The 17304-nt window shown below is 39.4% G+C and overlaps 1 protein-coding gene across 3 annotated transcripts; it reads left to right on the top strand.

Moving 5' to 3' along the window:
- Positions 1–243: 243 nt before the first annotated feature.
- LOC587148 (gamma-butyrobetaine dioxygenase) lies at positions 244–16461 on the top strand. Of its 3 annotated transcripts, none has more exons than XM_030989656.1 (8): positions 244–368; positions 2583–2846; positions 8180–8335; positions 8873–9018; positions 9961–10066; positions 12528–12727; positions 13472–13638; positions 14598–16461. In XM_030989656.1, exons 2-8 carry the CDS (start codon positions 2607–2609, stop codon positions 14777–14779), a joined length of 1197 nt encoding a protein of 398 aa, XP_030845516.1. In that variant the 5' UTR covers positions 244–368; positions 2583–2606; the 3' UTR covers positions 14780–16461. The 3 variants fall into 3 exon arrangements, with proteins under 3 accessions (XP_030845516.1, XP_030845514.1, XP_030845515.1); XM_030989654.1 differs by having other exon boundaries at positions 2576–2846; XM_030989655.1 differs by lacking the exon at positions 244–368 and having other exon boundaries at positions 2291–2846.
- The last annotated feature ends 843 nt before the right edge of the window (positions 16462–17304 follow it).

Here is a 17304-nt window from a genome sequence, read left to right as displayed (position 1 = left end):
GTGGAACTGCGATTACGATGAGCGTTTACGATGAGCGTTACAAATCGCTCATTCTGCCTTCAAAATCAAGCATGAACGCGCCCCTAGTTAGTCATGTTCATAGTGATTGGCGATCGTGATCGCCGTTTTTCGGTGATTCTACAAAAGTGAGCATGAACGCAATCGTGTTTTAAACTAAACGCGTAACAGATGCCTGATTCTGGCATGAACGCGCCCTTAGTCTCTTTTGTCATCACTCGATCATCCGACGTGGGCGAATGACCCCGTGCCTGGTAATGTTATCCACATCGAGCAGTTTGTAAGCAGACGTTTTCCTGCAGTCCTGCAAAAGGAAATAAACAACTAGGCCTACGGTGACTATACAGCAAGTAAGTAGGGACTTTTAGATTTACACGTCGACATAGTGGACTGCTACGTGTCACACGTAGAAGTCCACTATGTCGACGTGCAAGTTTAAAACAGTCTTCTTCTTCTTCAATTGTCATACTGTTGAGTGCTAGTGCAGATGTATGTACAATAGGGAATGTTAGATTTACGTGGACTGCAACGTGTGGCATCCTTTTAAGGTGCTGGCAGTCACGTATGACTAACGCACTGGCAGTGCCCTTAAAGGACGTCACACGTAGCAGTCCATGTTATCGTCGTGCAAATCTAAAAGTCCCTAATGTCTGATAAAAGGTTATTACTACGAGCGAGTAAAAACGATTACCATTTCTAAACAGAGCTGGGTCTTTTGTACCTTGAACTGGACATCCGGGGGGGGGGGGGGAGTAGACAGCTAGGCAGCATTTCAGACAGGTTCTACAACTCACATTTATTGTTCATGGGAGAAAAAAAGTACATGGCCACTATAGACAAGTGGCCTTAAACTCAAGGTTTTAGTATATTTTCTTTACGGATCCTGGCTACGTACACGTACGGCAGAGAGCCGAGCCGATCAAAATGTCGTTTAAAACGTCCATGTTTATACATGTATTTGCTAAAGATGTGTCAACTAATGCATTGAACCGATATATCCTTCATTTACCCGAAACCAAGGTAGGTTATTGTGATGATTGAGGCGTATGATAGAAAAATGGTTCGAACCATTTTATCCCTAAGATTACTATGGTGATAGATCTATTGCGTGCTACAGCCTATAGGCATGCAGCTCTGTAGTCAATCATATTTGATGCATACATTATGTATGTCTTTCTTAAAGGTAAAGACCAGTATTGGAAACGCCCCAATTTCAAAAAATGAAATGGAAGCTCTCATTACCAATCATGTGAAAGAATATGTTTTGACTAATACATGATGATAAAAAAATTGCCGGGAAACCGCCTACTAATTCATATATTTGGTAAATTTGTTTCTCTCATGGTCTGTGATAGATATAGGGTAGTCCCATATACATCTTTCTGTGTATAGTGCTTGTAACTTTACGAAGAATGGGCCTAATTTCTTATCATTTTGATGATTCCAGAACCTTGCAGGTGCTAGATGCTAGATGATCAACCTTTTCTGATCGATTCCACAACGTTTTTTTCACAATGCAATCGCATGACCATAACTGGTCTTTACCTTTAATGCCTGTTTATAATCCATTCGTTTGCATTGACTTGTTGCCGTCGTTATGAAGGTAAAAGGCCGACCTAAAATGTATAATAATAATAAAAATAATAATAATAATAATAATAATAATAATAATAATAATAATAATAACAACGTTTTATTTACCCAGGGTAGCCACTTCAGTTATGAAACTGCTCTTCCAGCGGGCCCTGCATAACATAATATGTTATTACTACCCTTCTCCAATCTAATATGCTGAGCGCCTAGCTAGAAGGCAGAAGGTCCCATATCATAAGTCTTTGGTATGACTCGGCCGGGGATCGAACCCACGGCCTCCCGTTCATGAGGCGGGCGCTCTAACCACTGAGCCTACCATGCCCGGTGTATGTCGAGAGCCCCCCCCCCTATACACATATATAATATTTATATATGAAATTGAAATTGGTTTAAGGAGTAGAAATCTTTATGAATTATTTGTCAATTATTTTAATCATTATATCTTTATCCGAATAGATCTTCTTAATTAGAGAGAGAGAGAAAGAGAGGGGGAGAGAGAGAGAGAGGGGGGGGGGAGAGAGAGAGAGAGAGAGAGAGAAAGAGAGGGGGAGAGAGAGAGAGAGAGAAAGAAAGAATCGGAGAAAGAGGCCCGAATTCACAAAGGAGGTTTGTCGACAAACTTTCTTTAAGAATTCGGGCCATAGAGTCTATACATGGACAGTGAACAGTGTATGTATGTTCCTGTGAACCAGTATAATCAAAAAGTTACTCGTGAATCGTGAAGTTTATGCGACCTATATTTCAACTATGTATGTAATGCATACAATCTGAATTCTCACTATTGCCACCATACACTATAGGGAGAGGTGCATACGGGGGCCATCCCATTCAAACGCGTGTCAACTCTATCACGGATTTCTGCGGGATGTCTAACAACTTAGAATAGCTGGCTTATTTTTCTCCAAAGTCTGATCCTCGATTTCCTTATGAAATCATCGAAGTTGTTATTATTTTGTTGTTCAAGTAAATAGCTCTAGTTAATCACATAAAGCGGAATGGACGCATCTGATCAGACACCTCAACTCACCGTAGTCAAGCGGTGCAGCGACTGCTACGAAGTGGTCTGGGGTGATGGCTACACGGGTCGATACCCCTTTGTCTGGCTTCGAGATAACTGCCGATGTTCCGGCTGCTACTACCCGAGCTCCAAGCAAAGAAGTGTTTTGCTCTCCGATATCGACGTCGAGATGGAACCCGAGAGGGAGGAGCTAATAGTCGACGGACAAGAAATGAAGGTGTGTTTCTGTATTCACCATTTATGATTGCTTACCTCTTTAGACAGGCTTCCTGATATATTCAAAGTATTTTGCTTCTTTTTTTAAAACAAAGGTCGTTCTTAACAACCTGAAAGTTTACCCGAGGCTTGTCTGATACAGCAACACAAAGTGTATGCATACTGAATTATTAATAATAGTAGTTCATTCATTAGTAACATGTAAATGGATATCTCGTTCATGTCGTCATTCGGTTCCCAGGTAGGAAACGTAAGTGAACCCGTCTGAAATAGGCCGTTTTCGTAATACATGTATAACCAAATTTAATGCATACATCCTTGTAAACACCTGTCATGTTTAATTGCATCACGAAAGTAAGAATGCGAAGTGCATTCATTGGTAACTGACATGGCTTGCACTACCAAACAGCACATAGTATATGCAATTTGCATTCTGACTATTGAAAATTACTTATAACAATTGAATGAGATAATTCATACTGAAGCACTTCACTACAGACATGCATGAAATTATTTTACATTACAAAAATGGCCCAGTGAACAAAGGAAGGTACAACAGCAACTTAGTTCACCTTTATTATAAAGCAAACACAATGACACATTTTCTTCCATTTACAAAACTGCGTTGAATTAGTCTTTAGACTTTGGACTGGTAATATGTTAATACACACGTCGCACACCCAAACCGGATAATGCATGATAGGGTGACAAAAGTTCACAGAGATTTATGAAAATATTAGAAAATGTGATGTGATATTTACGGAAGCGTTAAAGTGCCATTCTACTTGACGACATGACGAGATATTCCATCTTGTCAAGTTGACTTAATATTCATATCATGTCGACATGTACAAATATTTAACTTACCATGTCGACTTATCAACTTTTATTAGTCGACATGGCGAAATAAATTATCTTGACAAGTCGACTTCACAAAAAGTTCATGTTGTCATGGCGACATAAGTTATCTTACCAAGTCGACTTCTAAAAAAATACATGTCGTCATGGCGAAATAAATCATCTTGCCAAGTCGACTTCACAAAAAAGTTCATCTCGTAATAGCGACATAAATTATCTCACCAAGTCGACTTCCCAAAAAGTATATGTCGTCATGGCGAGATATGTAGTGTGACGACTATTTCATGCAGCGCGCGTATGACGGGCGGATCGTGCCATAAAGATGACAACTATACAACTATACATCCATCGAATGGATGTAAGTTTTTAACCAATCAGAACGCAGGAAACTATACAACTATACGACTATGACGGGCGATCCAATATTATTTAGTACTAGTAGGCCTATAAGATCAATTTTTATTTTTATTTATTCCATCATTGCTATGCTATGTTCAGCATTCAATGGCTTTAGAGGCATAAGTGTCGGTTAAATTCAGACATTCTCGCCGCCATGGCTGTATAGTTTCCTGCATTATGATTGGTTAAAACCGTTACAGCCATAAAACTATACAGACATTCTCGCCGCCATGGCTGTTTAGTATCCTGCATTATGATTGGTTAAAACCGTACAGCCATAAAACTATACAGACATTCTCGCCACCATGGCTGTATAGTTTCCTGCATTGTGATTGGTTAAATCCGTACAACCATATAGAGCTTAATGGATGTATGGTTGTTCGCAATTATGGCATTTCGGCCCGCAAACGTAACAACCATACATGCGTTCTATAGCTGTATGGTTGCATAGTTGTATAGTTGTACAGTTTCCTGCGTTCTGATTGGTTAAAACCTTACATCCATTCGATGGATGTATAGTTGTATAGTTGTCATCTTTATGGCACGATCCGCCCGTCATACACGCGCTGCATGAAATAGTCGTCACACTACATATCTCGCCATGACGACATATACTTTTTGGGAAGTCGACTTGGTGAGATAATTTATGTCGCTATTACGAGATGAACTTTTTTGTGAAGTCGACTTGGCAAGATAATACATGTCGCCATGACGACATGAACTTTTTGTGAAGTCGACTTGGCAAGATGATTTATTTCGCCATGACGACATGTATTTTTTTAGAAGTCGACTTGGTAAGATAACTTATGTCGCCATGACAACATGAACTTTTTGTGAAGTCGACTTGGCAAGATAATTTATTTCGCCATGTCGACTAATAAAAGTTGATAAGTCGACATGGTAAGTTAAATATCTTTACATGTCGACATGATATGGATATTAAGTCGACTTGACAAGATGAAATATCTCGTCATGTCGTCAAGTAGAATGGCACTTTAACGTTTCCGTAGATATTTGATCTATGATTTCTCTTATTCTATAAAAATGTATTTATTCGAATATTAGCAAATGGACGTCAAGGTTTTTTTTATACTTCTAATTGGTTCAACTAGAAAATTATTCGTCAAAGGATTCCGGAAATATCGCGATCTAAAAATTAAATATCGGATTGGCGTTCGCGCTGCAACTGAAAATGGTCATAAAAACAACGAGACTTTTACGCCCACGGGGGTTTACAGCTCATTTATCAAAAAATGCGATCCATGAAACAAAATTTCATCATTTGCAAGGCAAGATATCATACAATCAGTTGGTACCACTTATATTGTTTAAATAGTCGACTCAGTTTCCTTATCATGTTTTGATCTGATTTATCAGGTCATAACTTAATTCAGGCGCGGATCCAGGATTTTCCAATAGGGGGGGGGGGGGGGGGGGGCGGAAATTTGAAAATTTGAAATTTGACCGTTTTTTCAAGGTCATATTAGAAGCACTATACCGGTAAATATTTTGACATTTTCATCGGGGGGGGGGGGGGGGGTGGGGGGCGAAAAGGTAATTTTCTGGTTTCACAATTCGCTCACAAGCAACAATTTGAGCATAATATGTATGTTGTGAAAGTGTTATTTATCACCAAAATAAACGAGAAAAGATAGCAAAAACTCATATTCGGGCAGCTCACTGTCCCCCCCCCCCCCATTACGCGCGAAGCGCGGAAGCTTTGATCTTTAATTCATTATTAGAGAAAGAAGATGATTTGTTGTACCATTCTCGACTCGTATTCCTTGCCGAAATCAGTTTTTCCCCTCCCGCGCAAAGCACAGAAACTTAACGTTTCATTGAATTATTAGAGAAAGAAGACTATTCGTTGTACCGTTCTCGACTCTTAATCCTTGTCTGAATTTAGTTTTCCCCCTCCCGCGCGAAGCGTGGAAGCTTTGACTTTTCATTAGATTATTAGAGAAAGAAGATGACTCGTTGTACCATTCTCGACTCTTAATCCTTGCCTGAATTCAGTTTCCTCCAGCCCGTGCGAAGCGCGGAAGCTTTGACCTTTCATTAATTATTGGAGAAAGAAGATTTGTTGTACCATTCTCGACTCTTATTGCTTGACTGAATTCTGAATTCAGCACCCCCCTCCCGCGCGAAGCACGGAAGCTTTGGCCTTTCATAGTTTAATGAAATTATTAGAGAAAGAAGATGTTTTTTAATTCCATTCTCGACTCTTACTCCTTGTCTGAATTCAGTTTCCCCCTCCTGCGCTTTGCGCGGAAGCTTAACGTTTCATTAAATTATTAGAGAAAGAAGATGATTCGTTGTACCGTCATCGACTCCTTATCCTTGTCTGACTTGAGTTCTGAATTCGTTTTACCCCCCCCCCTCCCGCGCGAAGCGCAGAAGCTTTGACGTTTCATTAAATTATTAGAGGAAGGAGACGATTCGTTGTACCGTTCTCGCCTCTTAATGCTTGTCTGAATTGAGTTCCCGCCCCCCCCCCCCCCCTCCCGCGCGAAGCGCAGAAGCTTTGACGTTTCATTACATTATAACGGAAAGGAGACGATTCTTTGTACCATTCTCGACTCTTAATCCTTGTCTGAATTCAGTTTTCCCCTGCCCGCGCGTAGCGCGTAAGCTTTGACGGTTCATTAAATTATTAGAGGAAGAAGACGAATCGTTTTACTATTCTAGTCTCTTGATCCTTGTTTGAATTCATTTTTTCCCCTCCCGAGCGATGCGCGGAAGCTTTGACATTTCATTAAATTAGTCCTCTTACTGCCCCTACCGCCCCTGGCTACGCGCCTGCTTTAAAGGGAAAATGAAACAATCATGATTCTGGTAGCACACAATTAGGTTAGTAGAAACGAAAGGGAAAAAAGATTACACCAAACATGGAGCGTCATAGTTTTGTGTTATTGGGCGAGGGCCGGGGCGTAGCGACCAAGCGAGATTTTGCAATGTTGAATGCTGAAATTATGCATTCTAGAAAATCCCTAAGCCCAATATGTACGTTCTTTCCGCTACATGTATATTTCTTTCTAGCTATATTTCTCAATTTCTTGGGGGACGTGTCCCCCTATCGGGCCCAGGATTACCGCCCCTGCCCATGATTACTACCAACATGAGTTCAAATACAAGCACAAGCGAGTTGGTATGAGCTGAATCCAAATGAAGGGCAAAATAAGAGTTGTGAAGCGGCTCTACCGTTAATTTAAAATTTGACTGTTGAGTATATAACTTCTATTTTATAAAAGACATCCAAAATATTGTGCCCTTTTCAAATTTCTCACTAAAGAGTGATGACCGCAGGGGCTGTTCTTAACGTTTAACTTTGAATCCGCGGCTCGAGATTTTATAGGGCCGGCCCGACCCCCCTCTATTCAATAACGTTTGCCAAGCCTTCTGGAATGACCCCAAATCTCCCGATTACAGCTCTCTTCTTTATCTTTTCTCTTCTCTTGTCTTTTCTCTTCTTTTTCCTTTCTCTTCTCCTTTCTTTTCTCTTCTCCTTTCTTTTCTCCTCTTCTCCTTTCTCTTTTTCTCTTCTTTTCTTCCTCTTTTTTTCCTTCCCTTTTTTGCGCCGCCAATAGGGGGGGGGGGGGCCGCGGCCGTTTCGGCCCCCCCCCCCCCTGGATCCGACACTGTTAATTCACGTTCGCCTTTCAAAACATTGAGGGAAAAAAAGATCACCAAAGGAACAAACACTGACCTACCCACGTGACCAAACAGTGGCATATCCAGATACCTGTTGAACAAGGGTGTGTGTGTGTGTGTGTGTGAGGGGGAGGAGGGGTGCCGCGCTTTAATGTTCCATACCCACGTGCCGCGTGTCGAAATACTGTCGACTGTCTCCCCTTGTTATTCAAATAAAGATGTGGGAAAGAAGAGGGGGGGGGGGGGTGTTACATCGACATCGGCCTCATTGATCCTATGGTAGGTATGTCCCCGCAAAATGTATATAAACGCATTCAGATATTTTGGAAACATCAAGGACGAAAATGCATGATCTTTAAAAGCCAATCACCATGGAGGTCAATTCACAATATTATTTTTTTCTTTCAAATTATTTTTTATCTCCAGATCTTCTGGCCCGATGATCACGTGAGCCCCTTCCCATCTCGATGGCTGTATCTCAATCGCTTTGACAAGACGAACTTTGACCCCGTGAGTCAACTCGTACCAAAGCCTTGGGGTTCGGAGCAGGTCAATGAACTACTACGGTTTGACTACAAAGAAGTAAGTCAACTCGGTTCAGTTCGGTTTGTTTTTCGTATTTCCCATCTCACGCTCAGCACTAATGGCATTTGACAAGGCATTAATCCACTGTTGCCACTCTCCACCCGGATGTAAGTACTTCGAAAATGCTAGGGTAATAACCAGAAGAACTGGAATGATTGGTTTTGCAATTATCATTGTTATTAGTATTACTAATAATTATTTTCCGTGTTTTTTTTTTGCTATCCTTTTTGTTCTCCTTCTCCTTCTTATCCTTCTTCACCTCCTCCTTCTTCTTCTTCTTCTTCTTCTCCTTCTTCTTCTCCTTCTTCTTCTTCTCCTTCTTCTCCTTCTTCTCCTTCTCCTTCTTCTTCTCCTTCTTCTTCTTCTTCTCCTTCTTGTTCTTCTTGTTCTTGTTCTTCTTCTTGTTCTTGTTCTTCTCCTTCTCCTTCTTCTCCTTCTTCTCCTTCTCCTTCTCATTCTCCTTCTCCTTCTTCTCCTTCTCCTTCTTCTCCTTCTCATTCTCCTTCTTCTCCTTCTTCTCCTATTTTTTTCTAGGTTATGGAAGACTCGAGGGTTCTCCGTGACTGGCTGAGGAGTCTAGTCGTCAGTGGCATTGCTCTGTTGACTGGAGCGCCAAAGGAGACTGGAGTAATTGAATCGATCGGCAAGCGTGTGGGTCACCTCCGGACGACGATGTATGGGTAGGTATGGGCTATTTCATCATTGCGAGGGGTCAGTGACACAAAGACGAAACTCCATTTTGGCCATTTTGAGAAAAAGGTGGTTTAAGTGTTACTGCCCACTTGGCCTTAAGGAGTAAAGTCTATGTTTCACTACCCATTGACAGTTGAATCTTAGTGTTTCCTGGAAAACCCATATTTTTCTGAACATTTTGATATCAAATACTCATTTTGGCAAAGTATGGAGTTACGTCTTTGTACACTGAACCCTCGATTTGAAGAAAAACAATAACTAATCAAAAGAAAACATTCCAATTGGAAGCAAGTATAGAAAAACAATCATTACACATGTCATTAGTTGTATCCATTTGTTGTAATTCCTTGACCAATGCTCATCTCAACAAGCTGAGTGGTCGCATAATTTCCCACTGGTAATCTTGGTCATGGGCAGATTAAGAAATGTTTACGAACCAACCTCCGTACCTTGAGGGACTCCAACACCTCCATATTACCCTCGTCTCACAGGCTGATCCCACAATAAAAGGTTCAGACTGGTAAAATTACGGCATATGTTTTCAGTGACGCACCACCCTTAAAAACTCGGAACCTTAGTCGCATCCATGACCATGGTTATGGTATTCAACACTGTTCAAATATTAGCAATGGAATATGCGTAGTAACCAGATATTTAGTATAACAAAACAGAAATTTGAGCCAAACTCATTTTGTTATGCTTTACTAGAAAAATTTCTGGCTAAAAATCCTGTGACTGACTGTACCCTAAAAAACAAATTTTGAGAATCGAACTTCTTCGCGAGCAGATGACCAGCATTCCAGCAAATTCCAAGAAACTTCACCGTGTCCAAGTATTAGAGTTCAATGAGAACAAAACACGTCCTGAAATGACATAGAGACAAGGTCATTTCTCGTTTATAATTACATGTATATATTTTTTTCTTTCAGCCACACCTTTGAAGTTCTTGCAATCGCGTCTTCAAGTAACCTGGCCTACACGACATTAAAGCTGGGCTTGCATGTGGATCTTCCGCTGTATGAAGTTCCTCCCTCCGTAAGTGAACCTCATTTCCATGGAGTACAGTGTTTGATAGGGACAACGTCGATTGATTCACGGGGAGTGAGGGAGTATGTTTAAAGAGCGTACAAAAGAAGCATGGATGGGTTTTAAAGGTTGCATGGTGGAAGAGCTAGAAATATATTTGTGTTTTATGGAAGCGCCGTAGAGGTTTTCCTTTAAACTTTTAAGGACTGTTTAATGTGTATCTGTTGGCAATAGTTCTTGAAATGAAGTGTTACAAAGGGAAAAAAGTGTCTCAACATTCCGAGCAGTGTACCCAAACCTGATGACGATCAGAGGACGCTGTTCGAAACGCTCAGCCTTTCTTTCCTATAATAGTTCTCTTTAGAACTCTTGCCGAAAGACACACAACAGTTCGTCTAATTATTAAGACTAATGATACGGTCACAAAGGTTCGTATGAACGATAATTTCGTACGAATCTCCCTGTTTTCCATTGTCTTCTCGAATTTCCATTGTCTGAAAATCGTTCGTACGGCGTTCGTAGCCGTTCGTAATGGCATTTATGACCAAAGCTTAATTTGGATCTTCAAAATTACATTTCCATGGTATTTCCCCCAACCTAGACTACGTTTCCTCTATTTTCTTAAAGAAGAAAATAGACTAGAAATTTAATTCGTCACGAAGACGAATAAGGTGGTCTGTCTTCATGTCTGATGGTAGATTATACATTTTACTATATTGAGAAAGGTAGAAGTTATATAGACATGTAAAGAATGATGATGATGATGATGATGATCTTGATAGTAATGGTGATGACGATGATGACGATAATGATAATGTTAATGATATTCATGATCATGAGCATGATCTTGACATCTTATAAAAAAAAATGAGGGGTGATTTAGATAGCAAATAGTATCAGCTACAACATACTAAAATTTGGGAAAAAACTGTAGAATAAAAACCGAGATACTGGTCAAAACACATCGTCATGCAGATTCATGTTTTGAAAAAAGTGACCTCCCATAGACATAACACGCAAATATGACAAATTATGCATTGTCGCATTTAATCGAATATTAAACTATGATGACGTCATCTAAATGAAAATAAATGACATATTTCTGATAGAGATCTATCTCAGCTACAACATATCAAAATCTGGGAGAAAATCAATCACCGATAAGTGAGATAATCTCAATTAAACAAAGACAAAAATGACGTCATCAACAAAATACATTTTTTTGTGTTTAGATGCCAATATGATGACTTTGTTTCACTTTGTACGAGTCAGGGTGGTATGAAATCATATCTACAACTCATGCTCTTTCCAACCATGATATCAAACTTGGGGGTCGACGGACTATCTAAAGAGCTATTTCGATTTTTAAAATGGGATGTTTTTGCCCATATATGCTATGTATTACAAGAGCTCGCACGCACGGACATTATCTTAAACGGACGCTCATTCCGTTATTAATGGGCGGAAAAAGGTGAACAATGTATCAAAATGCTTGAAAGAATGTGTCAGATATGATGACGGAAAAAAATTGGCGATTTCATTTTGCCAAATGCCAGGACACGCGAAAACGCGCGCCCATGCGCGTGTGCGCGTTTTTTTGCAAAATGCTTAAAATGGCCTGAAATGTATGCAAAATGAATTTGAGACGATTTGAAGCATTTTTATTTTTTGCGCGCGCGCTAACGCGCGGACGTACGCATTCGCGCGCATTTTCTGACCTGAAACTGACCGGACGGATATTGACCCTAATCATGATAAATATAAATGAGAAATGCCTTTCCGTTATGAAGATATGATCATGAGTAAAAAGTACCAAAAAAAAAACAAAATGGCGCCTGGATGACGTCATGAAGACTTGATGACCATGAAAATGTTCCTGTCACGTCTAATATGACAATGACCTATGACTGTGCCAAAATTGAACGAAATTGACTAAACTGATCGTGAGTTATCGTCCGAACAAAAAAGTGGGAACAATAAATAAAAATAAAGAATAAATAAATAAATAAAGAAGAAAGAAAATTCTGACGAAAACAATAGGTGATCTGTCGGAAACGACAGACCACCTAAATATTAACAAAACAAAACATAAATACATTTATATTTTTTAGATTTAGGACTTATAACAAAAGATAGATGAAAAATATACAGATTTGAACAAGATATGTTGTCTTCTATGCTGTGTTTTCACTATTTTGCGTCTATTTTTAGACAATTTTATTTTGACTATGGTTGCGCCACAGGCTTGATAAGCACGGGAACGCCTCGTGTAAACATACAGGCCCGAATTCACAAAGGAGCTTTTGTTTTGACAAACCTCCTTTTGTTTTTTACAAACCAAGGTTTGTAAAAACGCGTCGAAACGCGTCGTATGACGCACATAAACCTCGGTTTGTCGACAAACCTCATTTGTGAATTCGGGCCATATTGTCTATTGTTATCTGTCTTCTCTCTCTCTCTTTATATATAGGTCCAAATGCTTCATTGCATCAAGCAGTGCGAGACGGTCGGTGGTGAAAGTCAATTCTGTGACGCCTTGAAGGTCACCAATGATCTCAAGGAGTCCGATCCCGAGTTTTACAACACACTCACACGGGTCAAAGTTGACATCCGGTTGCGAGGCAAGGACTACATCCCATACCACTTCCAGTACGCCCGACCAATCATCGAGTAAGTCGATCAGGGCAGCGTTTCATGAAACCGTCATAAGTACAAGTTCACCGACATCCCATTAAAACGCGTGTTAAACTTAATACACGCATTTCAATGGGATATGGGTGAACTTGTACTTATGACGGTTTCGTGAGACGCTGCCCTGTTTCTTAAGAGCATAGGAATGTGCCCTCTGATGGAATTCGACACCATCCGGATGTTTACCCTATATCTGATGTTGTCATTCACCGGGATTAGCCTTCAGTTTTATGACCAACAGGCATTGTGCAATGCTGCACCTTTTCCTTCCCCGAAGACTCTCCGAGAAACTTGGGGGTGTTTCTTGATAGGGTTTGCTATGTGCAGACTTGTGCACCCATGAATGGTATTCCCACCAAGTCTGTTGTCAGCGAGTTATGGCCTTCTGCACATTGAAACTGACTACCCACCCCCTTCGATAAATCAAGATTTTAATGTTATTTTAACGGCATTTTGCATGACCTGTGGAAAAATGAAATCAATATAGTATATTACGTAACCCAATCATCATACCCATCGCATGTACAGTAGGTTGATGATACTGCCTTTGATTTGATTTCTCGAAAGTCTTTGCATTTATGTTGAAACAATCACTTCTAAGGTCAGTAGAGGTCAGATTCATGGTTGACAATAGACTACATTGTGTTGCTTTTAGTTCTGTTCTTGTGGGAGTGTTTCTTTACTTTATTCTGGTCGTGTATTGTTATTACTTTTTCATTATAGGCTTGATGACGAAGGCAAATTTAAAGCGATAACGCATAACAATGGAGTGAGGGCGCCCTACATGAACTTGCCTGTAGCAGATGTCAAGAGCTGGTACAAAAGTCTGTCTTGCTTGGATGGAAAGTTGAACGCCAAAGAAAACATGATACAGTTCAAGCTCAAAGAAGGTAACCAAATCATTTTAGAATTCCAGTCTTTCTTTGGATATTCACCTTATAAATTAAAGAATACGATGTTTGTTGTTGGTGTTGTTGTTTTTGTTGTTGCTGTTGTTGTTCCTTTCTCTGTTCTCTTTTTTCATGAATGAATAGATCCAAATGTATAAATTATTCTTGTTTTTTAAAATATTAATTAACTCCTACTTTTACTTTTATTTCTTCTGCTTTTTCTAACATTTTGTTTCCTTCTAAAAAAACTCTGAACTTAGAGCATTTCGTTGTTTATTTCATTTTCCGTTCATCACCATTGCCATACATTTGTTTCTCACTATTTTCACATTTTTTTCTTCTCTCTTTACCTCTTCAGAGGGACTTATTATTCCATTTCAAAATACATACAACTGTATAGACTATTTTCACAGTTGCTCCATACCATCCTGCAGAGGTGTGATGGTCTCCACGATAAGTGACCGGTCTAGTACAAGTTAAAGATGAAGCTCATTTATTTTTCCCACATCTCTTCTATTGAATACCTAGCAAAATTATTCACAAAACATTACAATATGATATACTCAAATCTAAATATCAAATACACAAAGTAAAATTGCAAAGCATACTCTTTAATGATAGCCTAACATGAGAAAGTAACATATACCCCATCCAAAATTACAATGAAATTAATCGAAAACGTTAATAAACCGGGTTCTTTGTAACTTAAAGGCCGTCTGTATTAGTTTGGCGAGGGGGATTTCCTCCCTGCAAGATCATTGACAGGCGGTTATCTCATCAAATCAGCTCTCAATTAACATAAGAAAAAGAGGATCATGGGGGACCAACAGGCACCGATTAGGCATTGTTTGCTATATAGAGGGCGCAAGTAGCTATAATCAGTGCAGTGGGGCTTTAAAGCAGTGTAGCATTCCTCAATTGTAATGCTTTTTCAATCATTTCTTCTTGTCTACTGCCAGGTGACGTAGTGACATTCAACAATAACCGCGTGATGCACGGTCGGAGTAGCTTCCAGCTGGCTCAGGATCAAGACGAAGGCAAGAAAACCCGCCATCTTGCAGGAGGTTACTTGAGCTGGGACGTCATCAATTCAAGTATCAGACTTCTGGACGAAGAGCTTGATGATATCGCCATCCTCTAGAAAACGAGCTTGATCAAATGGAGAACTAATTACAATCCAGTTGCTTTACGCATCTTTGGTCCTGCTACCGTAGCGGTCAATGGGACCAAAATCCTAAGGGACTAATCGGACACGAGAAGAAAAAAAATAGCACATGTGCTAATCGAGTCTGACTCTCGTTATCTACAGCCTAAAATAACGTTCATAGAAAAATACACGATGGGTTTCCAAATCCTATAAATAAGATTTGTGTGTAATATTACAATTATAAAAACGAGACTTGTTGCTATATTATTGACAACTATAAACTTACAAGGTTATAATTTGTGGTTTTCTCCTAAGAGTAATTTTAAGAGTTTTTGTTAACGAAAAGAGGTTCTTGATCAATTCTTGGATCAGTGGGAAGTATATACATGAAGATATGAGTATCACCCTGTTATGAAATATTCATATCTGTATTACGTGCCGGCAACTTTCAAAATGTTATGCTGCTTAATAAACTGAAATAAACCTAACCCTCAACATGATAGAATAGTTGTCACGTAACCGGGAGGTTTGGGGTTCGAAACATAGTCGATGCGCTAGTGCCCTTTGGTAAGGCATTTATCTTTATTACCAAGTCCCTCAGAGAGGATTTAAAGCCGTTGGTCCCCTGGTTGCTTCCTGACAAGTATATGCACATGCTTTCATAACAGTCAGGTAAAACAAACCAATCGACCAATCAATCAACCAAATTGATACTGTGCCTGTGGGGAGTTATTTTGGTAAAGTTTGAACTATATTGTAACAGAATGATCGTGGCTGAATAAAAAATCAATTGTAGCGTCTTTCGAAAACTTTAAAGGAATGGTTATGTCTGTTTATGTATGTGAACTACTTTCGAAAAATCAATTTAAGGCAATTTCAATGACCTTGTATATCACCTTCGAAATGTACAAGCATGAAAATGACATATTACGTAATCCGCACACGATTTCCATGGGACATATACAACATGGTATAGAAATGGCAGCAGAGTAGATTGTTGCGATCGTGTGGGTGGTATAATTATTTTTGTTCTTTTTCAATTTGTGTATGTTCTCTCTTATTCTTGTTATTCTTTTGTGTACAATACACATGCTTATAATGTGATTTAATTTTTTTGAACTATAAAGTGCCTTGAAGTTTTAATTTGAAATGGATTTGGCGCCTTATAAATCTTATCATTAAATATTATGATTTCATACGTTCATTTTATACGTTCATTTTATACAAAATGTACAAGGCGTTAAAAAAATATGTTAGTAATATTATCAATATCTACGCCAGATGGTGTTTTTAGTGCATACACGTAGAAATTACAATGTATTTCTGATTGTGTCACATTAAATGTGTCATATCTAACAGATTTATTTTGTTATACTGCATTATAATGTAATATCATTTTGTATATGTAATGATTGATTCTATCTCTGATATTGTAACTATCGAATATTAATAAGGTTATCCTATGCATTCTATGTACGAAGGGCATTGAGGAAGAACTGCATTGAAGCTGATGGGGCTTCCCTGTGGACAAAAACTATTATTTGGCCTATTAATCGACTCAATAAGATATATTTTGTATGTGATATTTTATACTTGAAATGACATATATATATATATATATCATTGGCATAATGTTTACTATTTCACAATAAATGTGAACTGAAAGTTAAAGTTCATTTTCGATCCAAGGTTTTTTTTGTCACTGTAGAAATTTATTTTTTAGGATATGATCGCAAAGACTTTCGGAAAATTGATCTACGGCTATTGCAATAGCTATTCAAATTCGTTTAGAATAGAGGGCCATGATAGCACAAATCCCCGAAAATGCAATCACCTCCAATAGCCTAGGCCCTACCAAAATTCGTGCAAGTAAGAGGGAGAGAGAGAGAGAGAGAGAGATGAAATTAGGGAGGATGATGAAGAAGAACAAGAAGAAGGGAGAGAGAGAGAGAGGAGAGAGAGAGAGAGAGAGGGATAGATGGTGATTAACCACCCCGGCTCTCCACTCCGAGAACGGAGGGATACCATGCGTGTTACCAAAATGTCCGGTAAGGGGTACTTTCGTGCGACAAAGTCTGGCCCGACAATTGTAAAAAAAAGTGGGTGTATTTGCCTTTTTTCCCGGAGATTTCTTTAAAAAGGGGGCGTTTTTTTTTAAATCTCATCTCTTTGGACTCCTGAGAAATTATTCCGAATTTAGGGGGGTACATTGAGCATTTTTCCAGATTTAAGGGGGTCTCCAAGGCAGGAAAAGCCCGCAAAAAGCCCGCGAAAATGTTCGGGAATGTTGGCAGTCCTCAAATAAGGGGTGCATTCAAAAAGAGGGAACAAGCAAACGCGTACCCTAAATAACACTGAGTGGGGGGGGGGGGGGCGGGTTAACCACACGGTAGGACCATGTGGAGCTCCATTTGACCAAACGTGGATAGAATGTTAGCGCCATCTGGAGACCAGTTTATTCTAGTTGTCGCTGAAATTTCTGAGTATCACTATTATTATCAATAATAGAAAGGAATATA

This window comes from Strongylocentrotus purpuratus, unplaced genomic scaffold (assembly GCF_000002235.5).
Source record: "Strongylocentrotus purpuratus isolate Spur 01 unplaced genomic scaffold, Spur_5.0 spur5_scaffold_18, whole genome shotgun sequence".
NCBI lineage: Eukaryota > Metazoa > Echinodermata > Echinoidea > Camarodonta > Strongylocentrotidae > Strongylocentrotus > Strongylocentrotus purpuratus.
Note: the sequence above shows the minus strand (reverse complement) of the source record. Positions and strands in the feature narration are given on the sequence as shown.